This window comes from Pimephales promelas, chromosome 4 (genome assembly GCF_988280905.1).
Source record: "Pimephales promelas chromosome 4, fPimPro1.hap1.1, whole genome shotgun sequence".
Taxonomy (NCBI): domain Eukaryota; kingdom Metazoa; phylum Chordata; class Actinopteri; order Cypriniformes; family Leuciscidae; genus Pimephales; species Pimephales promelas.
This window is the reverse complement of record NC_142772.1, coordinates 40337310-40354782: the sequence shown is the minus strand read 5'-3', so window position 1 is coordinate 40354782 and position 17473 is coordinate 40337310. Positions and strand designations below refer to the sequence as shown.

At 39.0% G+C, this 17473-nt stretch overlaps 1 protein-coding gene across 1 annotated transcript in view; it reads right to left on the bottom strand.

Moving 5' to 3' along the window:
- The window catches only part of LOC120470000 (transmembrane protein 132C), a 190029-nt gene extending 181409 nt beyond the window's left edge, over nt 1–8620 (bottom strand). Inside the window, exon 1 of the mRNA XM_039659365.2 lies at nt 7963–8620. Within this exon, the coding sequence (XP_039515299.2) occupies nt 7963–8065 (103 nt within the window). The 5' untranslated portion in view covers nt 8066–8620. The remainder of the gene's footprint in view (nt 1–7962) is intronic.
- Nucleotides 8621–17473: the final 8853 nt, after the last annotated feature.

The following is a 17473-nucleotide window of genomic DNA, read 5'->3' as shown; positions in this document are numbered from 1 at the left end:
TTTTTTGGGGGGAGCAAACGTTTCCGTATCCTGGAAGGATTCTGTAATTCAGAATCCCTTAAAATGGCGAACCGCCTGATCAATGCCCTGACTACTGAACTAGGGAGCTGATTGAGGACACCCCCAGTGTCACATGATCCTTCCTCTCCCCCTCTCCCCTATCACAAATGTTTTTAAAATTTAAAGATACATATTTATATATACAAAATAATTTTAAAAAATTCAATAATTTTGAATAGGAACAAAAAAAAACACTAAACTAAAAACAGATAGTTAATAGTAATATGGAGTGAAAAAAAGACACATTATTAAGAGCCTACAGTAAGTTTGTTCTGAACATTTGTGGAACACATTATAAACCCTATCAGCTGGCCTCATGAATATTAATTAGGCGAATTAATTGATTTGAAGAAAGGTAGGTAAGTGGACGCTAGCTATAGCAGAATGATCGCTTAAGTATTCAATCAGTCCTCTTACAGATGCAACTAGTTCAAAACAAGGCCAAGCAAAACAAAACTCTTAAAATATGATGAACTTATACAGCACCAATGAAATCATTTTACAAGGAGTATATTAAATGCTGCTTTGTACTTTTAAACAATGGCAGTCTATTTACTTGCCTACGTAACAATGGCTTTGTGAACACGTTAGCAGAGCCACTCAAAGCATCGGTACTTTAAAGAGGTACCAACAGCAGAATTCTGAGAGGAAGCAAATATCACAAGTCTCTTTTACTGCACTTACATAAAGTTCCCCAAAGATTACACACCTCTCTGCCTCCAAAAGCAGAAGCTGGAGAACAGAGAGCAGAGGAGAGAGGGAAAGGTAAGTGCTGTAGGTTTGTCTTATCAGGGGAAAGCAGGCGGGGATATCTCTGAGGCCTCGGGGTGAAAGGAAAAACGCTGCTGCCATTTCACCCACAGAAAGTGAGAGAGAAGGGGAGTGAGAAAGGAAAAGAGGGGGGCAAAGAGACAGATGGGTTGTGGCACACATAAGCAACGCCCGCTGTACCCTCTCCAATGCCCCTCTGCCATAATGAATAACATTATGGCTGCATGAAATGTCACCGGTCCCACCCCACACCCCCTCAACCCCACCTTTCTCGACGAACGGAGCCTCAAAATGTCAGATGTGCATCAATATCATTGTGAGCGTCTGTGTCCAGGTGACGCATGGACGTAGGTGTTAGCCGAGGTGCATTATTATGTTCGCACACAGACACAAACCCCTTGTGACTATCTCAGGGATCAGTACAGTCAGAAATGATAAAAAAAGTTTATCAAAAATGTCTATGAATGGCACAAATTACACTTTACAATCTCCATGATATTTACGATCATCAGACGCAGCATGAAACACGCCCAAGCTTAAATGTCAGTGTTCACAACATCAAAAGGTCATTTTAGGGAAGAGTGTGTTGAGCCACAAAATTTGTTCCTTTCACAGGTGGCATATAATGCACTAGTTACATTTTTTTTTTTTTTTTTTGCAACACATTGGCTCAACAAAAAGCATGGTCCATTGCTCTGGGACCAGTTTTGTGTCAGCTGATAAGTGTTTAGTCATTTGCCCACTGAAAAGTATACATTAAAGTTGCAAAGACAGATTTTTTTTTTCATTGTGACATACATCCAAGAGTAACAGAATGAGATTATCAAACAAATTAAAACTGTATCGCATGGACTTGGTTCTATGCATTGGATTTTAAAATATGCATGTTGTGTTCAAAAGAAATTGAGCTTGAGTCGATTGTGAAGGGGTGAGGTTTAAGCGAACTAGATGATTGGAGAAATCCAACACACGTCACCAGAGACAAGTTAAGAGACAGAATTGTGAGATTTTCATTAAATATTATGAAGTAAAAAAAAAACAATAATTAAACATAAACATGGATATATCATTCACAAAAAGATCTATAACATGCATTTACTAAACAGATAGAACAGATAGAAAATTAAAACAGATATAATGCCTATAAGCAAATGGTAATAAAACTAATGTTTTATAAATAACTAATTTACATTTCTTTGTGCATGAGCTAGTGAAAAATGTCGAAAGGGCAAAAAGAAATCTTTAAATGCGGACCCTTTCGACTACTAACAGCAAAAATCTATCTGGTTGTGTATTTCATAGATAAAAGCTGACACTTCATCTGCTGCTTGTTATACTAATTGGCTGAATAAAAAAAAATCAATCAAAACTATTTAACAGAACAAAAAATACAGTTGTTCATCTGGCCTCCAACAGAGAAAACTGGAAATTGCTTATGAGACAGCGCAAAAGATTCAGAATGTAGTCTTGCACCATGCAGAATGTAATTTGTTTCTTTCTATTTTAAGTTGTTCACCAAGGTATCTTCTACGTTGTGAAAAGAAGCATTATTTATCTATTACTGCATCGCAGGCGCACAGAGAGCAGTAAGGTCACGTCAAGCAGACAGACCATCTGACAGAACTTATGCCAGGCAAAGTGATGGAGTGATCTGGTGCCAAGATGAGCTATACACATATACACTCACAGAGCTGTGAGCGCTCCACCAAACTCTGAGCAAAGTCATTTAGGTCTCACCTGTGTGTGTGTGTGTGTGTGTGTGTGTGTGTGTGTGTGTGTGTGTGTATCAGGGTGCCAAAACGCAGCAGGACAGGCAACATGTTGAGAAGTAATCACCCACTGAGACCTGCGGTTAACGAGAGCCTCGATCCATCACACACACACACACACACAACTCAGCCACAGTAGAGGTCGGTGCCTTACGGACAACTATAGAGAACACAAGCTTCATAAATACATAAAATCCCATACCTGCAACATATTTCCAAGTTCTGGCTTCTAGAGCCTTAATATGATTTGCAGACCACTACACAAGTGCTCTCTAGAGGAATGTGAGAACACTGGCACACGCAGTGGTCTTCGCAACATCGACTTGACTTCATGGTGTTAGCTAAGTCACTGCTGCTTGGGGGGCATTGTATTTTGTTTTAATATTTTTCACCTATCCTATTAAAGATGAACTGAACTGAAATTTGAGAAAAGGTGATATAACAGATGTATTTTATTTATTCTCATTGGTACAATTTTTAAAATGGCAGAATTTGTTAAAAGGGATAAAATAGTACATTGAAAGTGTTGTTTTTGTTACACGGGCGCCGCCATGTTGGATTTCAACGTTCGACTACGTCACTGGCATGGTAAGCCACTCCGTTGCCTACCCGCACCAGCAGAACAGCCGTAGCTTGTAAACAGTCTGAGGCTCGCTGACATGGCTGATGAAACAGATTTTTTAGCGACACACTATTTAGAGATGTGTACTTTCGTCAATGAGTACATGAAACGTCTGACAATGCACGAAATGTTTTATTTACACAAGTTACAAGTTCAACACATCACGTTAACGTTACTCGAATCCTTGATATTCGGGTGAGGGGGAAAAGATCCCTGACGTATAGTTCACTGTAAAGGATGGGATTTTCTCCTTCCTAAATGCACCCTCGCCCATAGAGTGAACTGCCAGTACGCTGTTAATCTAAACAATCTGAGAAAAGTGTAACAAGTTAGCCCAGCCGTCACCTATTCGTAAAATACCCTGCTACTTATGGGGCGGTCCAGCGTCTCAGCTCGGACATCCATTAGAGTCAGCATAGCCTCCTTCAACACGTTTCTCTCACCGAACAGCATCCGAAATGAACGGTGCATGGTGATGCATTTTTCGCCGATCAATAAATGTCCATGTTGACCTCTCTGCAACCGATCGTCTCCGTGCAGTGTCTATGCTGCACAGCGCTCGCGCCCACAGTCACTTTCCCCCAAACGATCCTGTACTGCAAGTGAAGCCTGAAACTGATCGTCCTCCATGTGGTGGTAGTTAGACACTACCGGCCTGTCCCTCACGGGCTCAAATGCGTAATCCATGCCGTTAAAAGCGCTCATTTTCGTCCGTGTATACAGGACCTACAGCTGTTGTCTATGGCGTTCCGCGGGTCCTACCATGCCAGTGACGTCATCGGAACTGCCAGCGCTAACAAGCGCAATTTTGCGTTGCTTAAAAAAGCTATATTAATATATATTTTTAAAAAATGTTTAGTGTAATTTACTTTTAATTGTCATAAACAACACGTTTTCAACGTCGATATTTTTCAGTTCAGTTCATCTTTAAAGAGTGTTGTTTTTCTCTCTGCAACGGAGCTGCCCTGAAAGGCTGATCCACTGATCTCTCTACGGTAAAATAATTTGAGAAACATTTCATTTCCTTGAAAATGGAGCAGCTTCTTTATTGCCCTCAGAGCTTATATTTGATTACAGATTACATATTTCATCCATCCTCCCTCGTTTCTGTCATCTCATTACTCGTTTTTCTCATTCACGTCTCTTAAATAGATCATCCTTTATTTTATTTCCTCTCTCCCTATAACAGCTCATTATCCCCACTTCGTCTTTTCTTAAGATACTCTGCTTCACTCGACACTGTCATCTCTATCTGAGGTCATCAGTACGACAGAGTGCAGGTAAACACTGACAGAATCATACTTCCTCCCAATTTGCATAATGAGGCCTATTTGACTCTAATTATCCTAACAAGTAGCATCACCCCTAAGCCTCTCATCACCCTCTTAATGAGCGTTAATTATTCCATCTACACAAACAAGAGCCACCTCTAGTATCCTCTTTTGCTCTCCCTTTCTCACATCATCACAGGGAAGAGAACCCAGTCCAATCGATAGAGAAAATTGCCATAGTGAGAAAGAAAAAGAGAATGATAGCCAACTAGTAACACAAAAGTGCAACTCTAATTTCCAGAACCAATACCATATGGCCACAATACATCCTAAAGAGAGCGCGAGAATATGTGGAGTCTAGCTGATGATAATGCCAATAATTTCTCAGGCCTTCTGGGGGCATGTACGTGTTAAATGAACTGCCGGCCGAGTCTCGTTAATGACAGAAAAATACCTTCCAGCAGCCTGAAAATAGATAGCAAGATTGGGATATTCAACAAAATAGAGATATGCATGCATATATTCTTGAGTATCACATATCTATTTATTCATTCCATCAAGTCATTGCTTTCGCTGCCCTTCCCTAATGCAAAAATCTCCTTCACAAAGTCACAGAATGAGTGAATGAATTAATAAAAGTAAAGCGGAGCGGGTTTGTGTGTGTGTGTGTGTGTGTGTGTGTTCTCACTGCTATACGCAAATTCCAAAAGTCCCATGGTACAGTCATGCTTCAATGATCTAATGATTTTTTTCCCCCCTTCTCTTCATTCTTCTTTTCTGAATCTGACTGAAATCAATTTGCTGAGATGAAAGTTTTCAATTTTATTACGTTTGCAAAATGGGAACTTGCTAACTGGTCTTTCTGCAGTTGTAATGGAAAATTATTTTGGTCTAAGCAAACTTTTTTTCCTCTCTGCCTCTGAGGGTTAGCGGAGCTATCAAAACTGATGAAATTTCATGCTGTCACTTCTAAGAAATTGAAAGGCGAAAAAATAAAGGAGGAAATGACAGAAATAAGGAGGGGGAGGATAATAAATCTTTCCTTTGGGAGTTTTATTGTCTTCCTCTGGGTCATTATCTCAATTAAAAACATAGGAGATAATGATCACAGTCATTACTTTCACTCATCTGCCCCCCTCCTGTCCACTATCCCTCTTTTCTCTCTGGATGCCAATCTGTAGGGAAATATCTTCTTGATTACCCCTCTTTGGATATAGATTATTAAAAGCACACTCACAGCTCTCACACTTCTAGCTGTGAATCTCACTGTTTTGAATTTAATATGAAAAATTTAAGAAACAAAAGCAAAAATGCACAATGTATTGCTTTGCTAGTCTAGAAAGTCAGTTTGTGTCTGTGCACATAAGCATGCCTGTGTGTGTTTGTATGAGCAAGTAAAGAGAGAGAGAGCGAAAGAGATTTAGGCTTCACAGTGTCCCTAGAGCAAATCATCTCCCTGGTGTCAGCCAACCCTCAAACATATGGGACCCCTGCTCGCCCTGGCTCGCAGGCACGGCCAGTGTGTGTCTACGCATGTACATATGTGTGTGTGAGGGCAACGGTTTGACAGCCTGATAGTCTGACAGTTTTAATCACACCTCTGGTTTGTTACAACTGATCAGACCTGCGGTTCAGCTCGAAACACAGATATCTGCCCTCAGACGCCAAAGGGAGGAGATGCTGTAGATGAGAAATGTTTCACAGTCAGTTTTCGCACAGCTAGGAAAATGAGCTCTAAGCCTTACTTGGAAGACAGTCCTTCTGTAAACATCCATCTGCTTTTGTCAATTAAGCTCCTAAAACTCCCTAAAGCAACAAAAACCTTTCATCCCCCAGATTTATCGATGGCGTTGTTGAGAACAGGTGCATTTTCAGGCGTTCAATTGAAGACAAATTGCAAATTTGATGTAACTCGCTTACAGATCTGTCTCCTCAGTCATCAAACACTGGCTCAGCTCCCACCATCACACAGACACATGCACATTATAAGTTGTTTTCCGCCTCTTGCTTCCATTTCTCATATTCTGCGCAATTCAAACTGTCCATACTACAATATGTCAGCAGTTCTGTAGTATAAAACAAAAAACAAAAAACATTAATAAATAAATCAAACAACAACTTGGTTTTCTGCAAACACAAATCTGCAAATATTCCTGTGGATATCGCACAGTTCACCGGATACAATTCCATGCATTCAAACCACATGCTGTCTCGACTTGCAAGTGATGTACTATTTGCATGCAGTCCATTACACAGCAGTGTGAGGCCACGTTTGTTGCGGAGGCTGGGGGGGGGGGAAACAGTAATGATGATGATGACAGTTTCAGTGCTTGATCAGCAAGTGCTGTCTCCAGAGTCAACATCTCTAATACCATCCAAGCCCTCACACACTTGGACAAACTTGTCATCCCTCGAGCTGGAAAATCTTCAACACATACAGTACCGTCTAATTTTGCCATCCCCCACACTTTCTGTCTGTCTCTACCTCACACCCACAGCCTAATTGTTTGTTTGTATGACATGTCCAGTTTCAGACTTGCTGGGATAGTATAAGTAAAAATAGATGTGAAGGCCACTGTGGGTCCTCAGCTGGAGAGGATTAATAAAAACAGCATGCTGCCGGGACACAACACAAGTCTGCTCATTTCATCACTGTCTCTTGCTTCTGTGGAGAGTGAAAATAGGGTGGCTCACCTTTAGCATAGCAAATATCTTTGTATTTATTCGATAAGCATTCAAATATAACAGCAATGCCCCCATAAACTATTTAAAAACGCATCTTGAAATGAATGAAAGAAAATGCATCTTTACTGTAATCAAACCAGCTCATTTAACAAGCTATTATAAAATGACTGAGAGAAAATACTCCTGTGAGAAGAGATTAAAGTTAATTGCACGTGCACAATAATACATAATATTAACAGATAAACCGTTAAAGCATGCCCGTGTCACTCTCATATAATTTTGTTTTTCCACGCGCTATTTCGTTAGAAAACTCGATGCAGGACGCATCAATCATCCTCCTATTTCTACATCTCTGTCTTGCTAGCTAACTACATTCATGCATGTATAATTCATAATAGGATGCAAAACAACAAGGTGAGAAACCAACATTTCTATTATTTATACGCTTGGCACAACAAAACCACACCGCTGCTGTCGCTGCGCGCCACAGTCTCTCCAAGCAACCAAACGCACGAACCACTTACCACAGAAGTGTGTGTATACATCTATAAATATTTCAAGTGTAAATTAAGATGTTAAAATGGGTCAAGTGGAATAGGGAGCAGCTGCATCAACTTTTTTGCATACGCGATAAAGACATGAAAGCGCACTGACCTTGCTCTTAACAACAGTTGTTTGAATACATGACGGATTCTTATAATTCTTGCAATCATGCTCGTTATATTTATTCTGCATGATTTGCCATCTCGCAACAAGTTTTGGATGTGCGTAAATGTTTCTTTACCTCCATGGAGAAACGAGGCGAGGAGCGCGTGCAGGAGCGCCATCCGTACAGCGAACATCTTTGGCTTTCTGAGTTGTTGTTGTATATTGTCCAAACACGACATTATGAATTGTCTAGTTTGAGAAGTTGTTGAATAAATAGCATAATCCTGTGGAAAGTCATGTGATAATGTAACTGGTTCGGCAGCAGAGTCGCGTTGTTGCGGTCCTCAAAAAATCCGTGTCCTTTAACTATCACCAAAAATTCGTTAGAAGCGAGAATCAAACCCTTTACTAAAGTGATAAAGCGTTATTGCAAGCCGGGGAAAGTCACTGTCATTGTTCAATCTCGTGTTATTATTCCTTCAATACATAAAGTTTAAAACACAAGTATAAAGGTCCGGACCGGTGGCGTTATGAAGTCACGCGCCGTAGAAGTTGGTGGTGTTCTCCGCGCGGGAACAGCAGACGCGCGTCCTATGAATCCATCTCTTGGCGCACGGGAGCGCAAAACCACCGGCGGTCGCCAATGACTCTCTCGGAAATGTTCCCATCTCTTCTGTGACGCAGATTTTGCATGAACATGTCTGCTTTTTAATCTTCCCTTTGGCTAAATGAACTTACTCACGCAGTTCTCCTGAGACAGAAAGGCCAACAGTCAAGCTGGTACTCCAGCGCTAAGAGCGGGAAGCGCGTGAAGAAGAGGCGAAAATGAATGACATCTAAGCTAACCAATAGGGTTTTCCGACAGAACAGGTGCACTAAAAAGACAACCAATCGCAAGCAAGGAAACTCCTCATCCCTGCAACCAAAGAGGCAGATAGATGAGCAAAAACACATATACTTTTACAAAACGCAAATTTTACGCACTCTGTTCAAATGTTTATTAAAAAAGGGATTTATGGCTGTACACATATGACTTAAATTCATATTAACACGCTGATAGGCTTACATTTTACCAACTGAAACAAACAATAAAATTGGTTTACTGAGCGGTTTAGTTTAGTCTCTCAGCCTGGCCTCGCCAGCATAAACGCTCAAAATCCGTCAACAAAACAAAGTAAAACAGAGGTTGGTTTGAGTGGTTATATTTTACTGAGCTATACAATTCAACAATTAAAACCTAAGACCTTGCCTACAGGCATGCAAAAATAAAGTACTTCGAGATATATTGGAAGTATGAGAAAATGTATATATTTAGTAGGAACCTCAGTGTCTCTGTGGTCAAATAGAGGAGCAATGGGGACCCCTAGTGAAAGTTAACTGAATACCTTTTCTCTGTGTGTGGTCTAAGTAGCACAAGCAATGCAAGATTTGAAATGTCTAACACCTTCCTATTTTTCCTCTTTTAACCCATGCATTTGATGTCTTGAATTGTGAACCTACTGTCAAGAAATTAACATATAACAAAACATTAGTCGATAATAATCAATTAGTTTGATATCCACCAAGACAATCACATTATTCTACATCTTTTTTTATTAAAAGCATTTTTAAAACAAAAGTTTTAATCATAACTACCCTTTTGATGATTAAAGGAGCTATTTGCAACCATGTTTTTTTTTTTTTTTTTTCTCTGGGAGGCAGAATATTTCCAGCTATTGAGTTGAGTGCATGAATGATGAATGCAGCAAGTGAATCCGATGCATTCTGTTTTCTTCCCGAAACTAATCACCAGGCCCAGCTTTTGGGATCGATGTTTTCTGGCCCAGATTTTTGGAAGGACTGTATTGTGCATTTAGAACAAATACGATTGGCTCTCTTATCTCTCTGTCTCACTTTCTTGCATTCTTACCCTCTATCATACAGTATGCACACACACACACACACACATGGACATGCTTAACCATCAGAGACCCAAGTATTGATATTCACAATGTTTTTTTGTTTGTTTGTTTGTTTGTTTGTTTGTTTTTAAATTAAACATGTCTTTAGGAAGCCATTAGTTATAAAAAAAAAAAACATTTTGTTTAGGCACAACAACAGTATAATTGTGGAGAAATGTTGCAAAACTGAAAAGCTGGACATCATTTTTGGACACAACATTTATCCACAATTTTTTTAAATGAAGTAAAATCTCTTCACAACACAAAAATAACATTACAGTAAATATATAGTCATGAAAAAAAAGAGAAAAAAAATGTATCTAAAATTTGCGTGCACCTTTTCCCGACACCAGCAAGCCATGGCAGTTAAAATGCCATCTACCCCCAGCAACAACAAAAAAATGAGGGGGCTCTTGCTCTGTGTCAATGATGCTAAAAATCCCTATTTCTTCATACTCCATACCACAAAGAAATGTTTTGGGACACCATTTATCATCTTGGGAGACTGCGTAATGATGAAGTTAACAAAAAAAAAGTGCTTTTATAAAGAGTTGTTTGTGATGACTACAACAATTTCCTAAAATAATGATGGCAAGATGTGGCCGTCGCTTGAGGAAGTTCACCTGGCCTTAGAGAGGACAGCAATCAGCAGAAACTACAATGATCCTCATTAGAATAAACACACGCAAACACTATTGTCACAGATACACACACACACCCTTGACACACCAAACATGAGCCCTGGTGCAGAATGGCAGCCTCGTGCTTGTTGAACTGTAGCGCATACATTACAATCTCATTAACAGTGGGTGAATTGCAGGGCTCAGAGGGCATGCTAGCAGGCACATCTCTGGGGCGGACAGACCAGCAACACTATGATACACACCACAAGGCTCTCATGAAATACCGTTCATTAGTTAGTGAAACAAGCCATCGTAAACTCAACTGACACCAGCATCCCAATTACACAGCCTATATTCCAATTAAGAAAGAAAGGCACACACAATTAAATAATTAACTGATGCAAATGAACACCATCAAGACTGTTTGCAGTGCCGCGCGCGTCACTTTTGGCTCTCCTGTGTGACATAACGGAGGAATAAAAATTAATATTACAAAATACACCCAATGAGATTGTGATATGTAAATTAGCTATGGTTCATCAAGCAAGTAATCATTGTTAAAACATCTCTGCCTTTGAAATAGACGAAACGCAATCAGTCTTTGAAACGAATGCTTTTCTTTCTCTTCAATTTGCACAGAAATGAATGTTTTTCTGACTGAGGTCCTCCAGCCCTTTCAGGATCTCTTACAACCAGATCAATTATGCTCTTGAAAAGCTGTTGTTTAAATGCGCGTCTCCTCAGGAGATGCAATTTACCACTGAGCATAAATCAATGCCGACGAGAAGGGCTAATTCAAAGCCCTCATTTGATGTCAATTTGGCCCTGACCGTGGTCCGTTTATAATGACTGAATGTGTTGGGAGTATATTACCCGGAACGGAGCCGCAAAGCGTGTGTGCAGTCATAACTTCCTGGTCTTTCAGACATCAAGAGCACATTTCCATATTGCGCCTGTCCGGCATCATTTGTTTACTAGCCTCTTTGGATGAAATACGGGTGTCACGAGTCATCAATCTGCACACAACCGGAGGTGCGAACGTTTCTTTGAACTGGATCTCTTATTGAAAGTCGAGTCAAGTCACCTTTATAGCGCTTTTTACAATACAGATTGTATCAAAGCAGCTTCACAGCGATAACATTAAAATAATACAACACAGATCAATAATATTGTTGAATATTAAATGTCCCCAACTAAGCAAGCCAAAAGCCAAGGCAACAGTGGCAAGGAACCAAAACTCCATCAGAATGGAGAAAAAAAAAACCTTGGGAGAAACCAGACTCAGTCGGGGGCCAAATGGAGTAGCCTACTCCAGCATCTCACGAGGGAACACACATCTAAAAAGTATCTGGAAAATGCGGCCAAATCCTTTCGCTGAAAATATTCAGCAATATGTTACAGTTGCTTCTGAGATCCATACTGATAAAACAGTGAGTGAAGATAAGAGACAAGACATGACCATTTAACTGGCATGTGTGTATTATCTGTGATTCAAAAAGAGGATTTTTCAAGCTAACTAGAATTTGAAGTAGATCGCAAGTCCTTGTCTGGCCCTGATGTTTTGAATCTTATTTGATGGATAAATCACAGGCTAGAGGAGTGCAGAGACAAAGGTTAAAGTGAAGGATGTAAGATTAAGAGGATGTCCCAACATTGGAAAATGTAAAGTGAGGAAATATTGCTCCTAAAAATGGCACCAGCTTCCATCACGCTGTAACGTGGGCTATTTATGGGAGGCCAAATGAGAACACCTAGTCTGGCAGTTTACCATTTTTGCAGCCAACAGAGAGGCCACTGAAACAAAGAAAAAAAAATTGCATGGCCCAATGATTCCAAATACAGAACATCATTATAACGCACACTCACACCAAAAACGATAACTATAATGATAAAGATAACGATAAAAAATAAGTAATTCTACATATAACAGAATAGCAGTGTCCACACCACAATTACAATGGTAATGGCACAGAGACAATATCAATTGGACAATATCGTTGGAATCACTTTAAAAAACAATGAAAGCCAATTTGAATGCATCCTGACTTAAAGAGCTCAAGTATTTAAAGCTGGAGATTAAAACGGTAGCACGTGATTATAATAAACAGAATGATATCCATTAAGTTATCATCATTGCAGCATCTTTAAGAAATATAATTTAATGAATTTTGATAGTTTTATGAAATTTTCCTTTCTTAAACTAATTCATAAGTGCATTAATAATCTAGCACCTGAGCCACTAAGTACATTTATTGTGAGACAGGACAACATCCGAGTCACTAGGAGCTCCACAAATCTTGACTGTAAAATATCATACTGCAGGACCAGTTTTGGACAGACAACCTTCTCTGTAAAGAGTTCTAAACTCTGGAACTCTTTACCTTTTGAAGTCAAGACTGTGTCAGACTTTAAGATGTTAATTTCCAGGCTGAACAATTGGTTAAAAATAAACCAAAACTGTACTCATTTTTAACTACATTTAATTATTAGAGTTGTATATGATATGTATGCTTATTAGTATTTTTATTATTAGTATTATTTTTTTTATTATTATAATAATTTTTTTTTTATTATTATTGAAGTAGCTAATCATGTAAATTTTATTGTGTATAAAAGGAGTTGAAAATTAGCTATAGCTATAAACTTTATATGCAACACTTCAGTGACATGCTTGATCTTGACACTATGTTTGTTTGCATTGTCCCTGTCAAATAAATAAATAAATAAATAAATCGTACGATGGTGTAATAGACACTAATATAGTTCCTTATCATTCTGTCACGTTCTACGTTATAGTCTCCATACTGGCGTGATGACTCCAACCTCCAACCAGATGGAACTGGAGAAATATTGTGAATGTTCTGATCAAATCTGACTTCTGACCTGTAATGTTGCCTGAATCATAATCATATACACTGCACATTCGTTGGCCAGAGGAGAGCTGGCCTCCAACTGAGTCTGGTTTCTCCCAAGGTTTTTTTCTCCAGTCTATCACCTGATGGAGAATTGGTTCCTTGCCACTGTTGCCTTGGCTTTTGGCTTGCTTAGTTGAGGACATTTATTGTGCAACAATATTATTGATCTGCCTTATTGCAATTTTCTTCAAGAAACAAACTTGTAGTATTATTTTCATGTTATTAGTGTGAAGCTGCTTTGATACAAAAAGCACTATCGTTAATAAAGGTGTATTGTAAAAAGCGCTATATAATTAAAGGTGACTTGACTTGACTTGTTAGAACGGTGTTGTGTTAGCATAGATATTCCACATGTCCAATGCACTGCCATTTTAAATGGGACTATCCAGCTTAACGCTGTAAAAGTAGAACTAAGCAACAGACAAAACATCCTGGATAGTACAAAATTTGACCAAATATTGCTTACTTTTCAAAATTTAAACACTAGTCTCAATCTATCATTAATAATTATTATTACATACTTGATGAACACTAACCCCTCCAGTTCTACAGTTTTTTTCTGCCACTGTGATAAGTTATCTGAATAAAACATTCTTTTAGGTCTAATTCTGTCAAAAAGTAAGCCAATCAACAAGCAAGACCCCTGAGCCGTGTGCCAATCACTGAAATAATGATAATGTGAATTCTAAACAGGAAATAATAACAATAATGACACACTTCCCATGATTTTGCTGTTAGTGGGGAGTGTTAGTGAAGTGCGATTCAAGCAAACATCTCACTTGCCAGTAGATTACCCCAGAGAAAGCATCCCACCTGCAGAAAGGAGAGAGAGAGGGGATGGAGAGATCGACAGATTTATTAAGAAGAGTGCAAATATTAATTTTGATCTCGTCTCACGGTGCGCAAGGACTTAATTACCCTCATTTGCATATAATTGCGTCCCATGGGATGGCCCGCAAGGCACAACTCACAGAGCGAGACGTTGTTTTGGTCGTTGTGGAGACGAACGTTGCTCATCAGACTGGCTAAAGCCTTGCGGTGTGATGAGGCATGTTGGGGAGGAGTCCAACTGAGCATGCTCGGTACAGACACACACCAATGAATTTCAATGAAGACCTGCCCATTCACCTTCTGTCCCGTGGCATTCCCAGCATGACACATGCTGATTAGCAGAGCTCTGTAAAGTGAGATTGAATTATGTAAATACAGTGATTCAGAATACATCCAATCTGACTGGGCTATCTTGCAATCAAATCGGCAATTTGCTGTTTTAGTTATTTACGCTCCTCTTATTTACCCGCTGGCTTGTTTATCTAGGTGTATAAATTCTGTCTCATCACGCAGATCTATATCTGTTTGTTTTTTACGTTTATTTACTCCTGAATATAAACATTTACTTTCCTCACACTCGACATACTAGCACAACGTGCACAAGGCCATTCCTCAATGTAATGTGATCTATGAGTGAAGAATGGAGAATGTCAAACAAACCTTCAATCACTTCACACAAACATAGTCAAATCAATGATGCTCAGTTTACAAAATGTCTCAAAAATGCTTCTGCCACCCAAATCCCATAAAAACACCTCATCGACATGAGGGCTTTGGCCAAAAGTGCTGTTTAGCTAATGAGCCGAATTTAACACTCGGTAATAATGAAACTCAAGAGTGAAGAACAAAACACATTGAGGCCTAATCCAGAAACAGCCTTCACACATTTATTCACAGCACACAAAGATCCATTAGTGGGTGCCAGGAATGTTATATGGCTGTTGGATGACCAGAAGGAGTTGTGCTCACAAACGGAGGGAAAATAATTGTGCTAATGAACAGAAAGGAGGGATGAGACGCAGACGAGTGTGTGGCAGATGGCTAGGACGAGCCACAATTAGAAAATGAGGGGCTGACTCACATGAAAGCTAAATATCACTCTATCTTAACAGGTTCGGACAAAATTTATATACAGATGGTTGTATAGAAGCGGATACACACACGTAATCATACTCAAACTAGGTGGTCTCAGGTTGTGCATTTACAACTCTCTCAATTGAATCACCGAACTCTCATCAGAGAGAAACAAACATCACTGGCAGTGTAAGAAAGTCCTTTAAAACATCTGAGATATGGGGTCCCAGCCTTTTCAGCATGTGTGGATGCTTTCTGAATTTGGATTAAGGTGAAATAGCATTCTACAGTCAGCCACGTACTGTATTTTACAGCTCAGAGGCAGTGTTCATTTTTTGACCAATGCATTAAGTCAAATAGAAATCATTGTGAGAGTCAACCTGCCTTTAGTGTTTGATAAAATAATATTTGGATGTTGGATTGGATGTTACAAGGACAGGAAAATCTGTTGAATGCAGAGCATGGCTTGTGGGTGACAAATCAGTACTTCACTAAAAAAAACACACATCCAGTGCCATACTAAATAGGTGATGGGCAAATAGCAAATCATCTCATCGTTTGTGAAATTACATGATGCTATCTTATTATGCATTCATGTGATTGACACCTTGAATGACCAATAAAAAATAGATGTATTAGTATTCCATTCAAACATGTGGAGGGCATAAGATTTTGCATGTATTTAACATAAAAATACATTCAACATTAAAATAAAATTTGAATAACCGTTTTAATATGGTACATTTAAGTAATTTATTCCTGTGATGGCAAAGTTGAATGTTCAGCATCATTACTGCATCAGTCTTCAATGTCACATGATCCTCTAGAAATTAGTCTAATATGCTGATTTGATGCTGATTTGATGAAAACAGCTTGTATATTAGATCAATTTTAAGGGGTGGTTGATTGTGATTTCACTTTTTTCATTTTTTGAGTAGTGTCTAATGTTGCTGTTGGTGCCTGCAATTGATGCGCTGAAAGTTCAAAGTAAGCAGAGATATCATCTTTTAAACATCAGGAAGTTTAATGCCTAAAAAAACGACTCAAATGAGACTACAACAAGAGAGAATTCCCGGGTTTTATACGTAACTGACCCATACATTTACATCAACCCTCCCTTCGGAATATGCAAAAAAGGGGGCATAGCCATATTTCTGCGGCTTTGTCGAAGAGGATGAGTTATAGTGGAGAGCTGTACATATGCCATCGAAAGTGTGATTATTTCCACCCAGCTGTCAGGTCTTCTGTGTTCGGGCTTCCTACGGATGCTGTAGTTCGTCAACAAAGGCTGAAATTTATGTTTGATTATTTTCCTAATTTAGCTCTCTGTGAACAAGAAACTGTTACTAAAATATGAAGCAGTTTCAACATTAAAACTATAGGCAACAGTTGTTGGGCCACAACCGATAAGTAAAAATTAATAATGTATTTGCATGTATAATTTCAGCCACTTAGTTGTGCTATTTTGTGTGTCTATGACAAACGCAAATATACATTTTGGACCTGAATTTGTAATTATGTATTCATTTTTTAAATGTATTTTTCATGTATCATTTATGACGCAATTTTAATTTTTCGATTTGATCAAGAACGTAAACCAATGCCAAAGCCATTTGTTTATAGTAGCCAGTTAGTTCGCCAGTTAGCATATATTGTGTGTATAAGACAAACATATAACTGTATAAACGTATAAAGTTCAAATTATATGTGATCGCAACAGCAAACTTCAGCTGCTGTTATCAGTGTACAGTATGGTTTAATTACAGGTTGTATTTATTGTATGTATTATGTAGCCTATTTAATCAGGAGAAAACCATATCTCAAAAGCTAACAAGCAGCAGTAGCATTTACAAGTAACAATGTATCGAAATAGTGATAGTAGAACAGAATAGAATTAAAAAAAAACTATGTTTTGTAAGAGGCGTGTTTGGGGAGGTTCTGCTTGACTCTCTTCATTGCCGCTTTCTGGGTCTGATTCTGGCTCAAACTGATACATGCAACTTTCGCCCGTAAAGGTAATGGGCGTGAAGTTTCTGGACAGTGTGGTCTACAGTTTAGCCAATCACAAAACAGCGGCCCAACTAACCAATCTGAGCCCATTGGCTGTTTCTGAGGGAGTGGTTTCATAAAATCAGGAAGTCAACTAGTCATTCAAATGACCATAGACAGTAAAAGAAATGGACACAGTGACCACATTGACTTTAACTGAGAAGAGTGAAGTCAATTAGAATTGTACTGTGCGACAGAGAGTCCCATGGTTATGA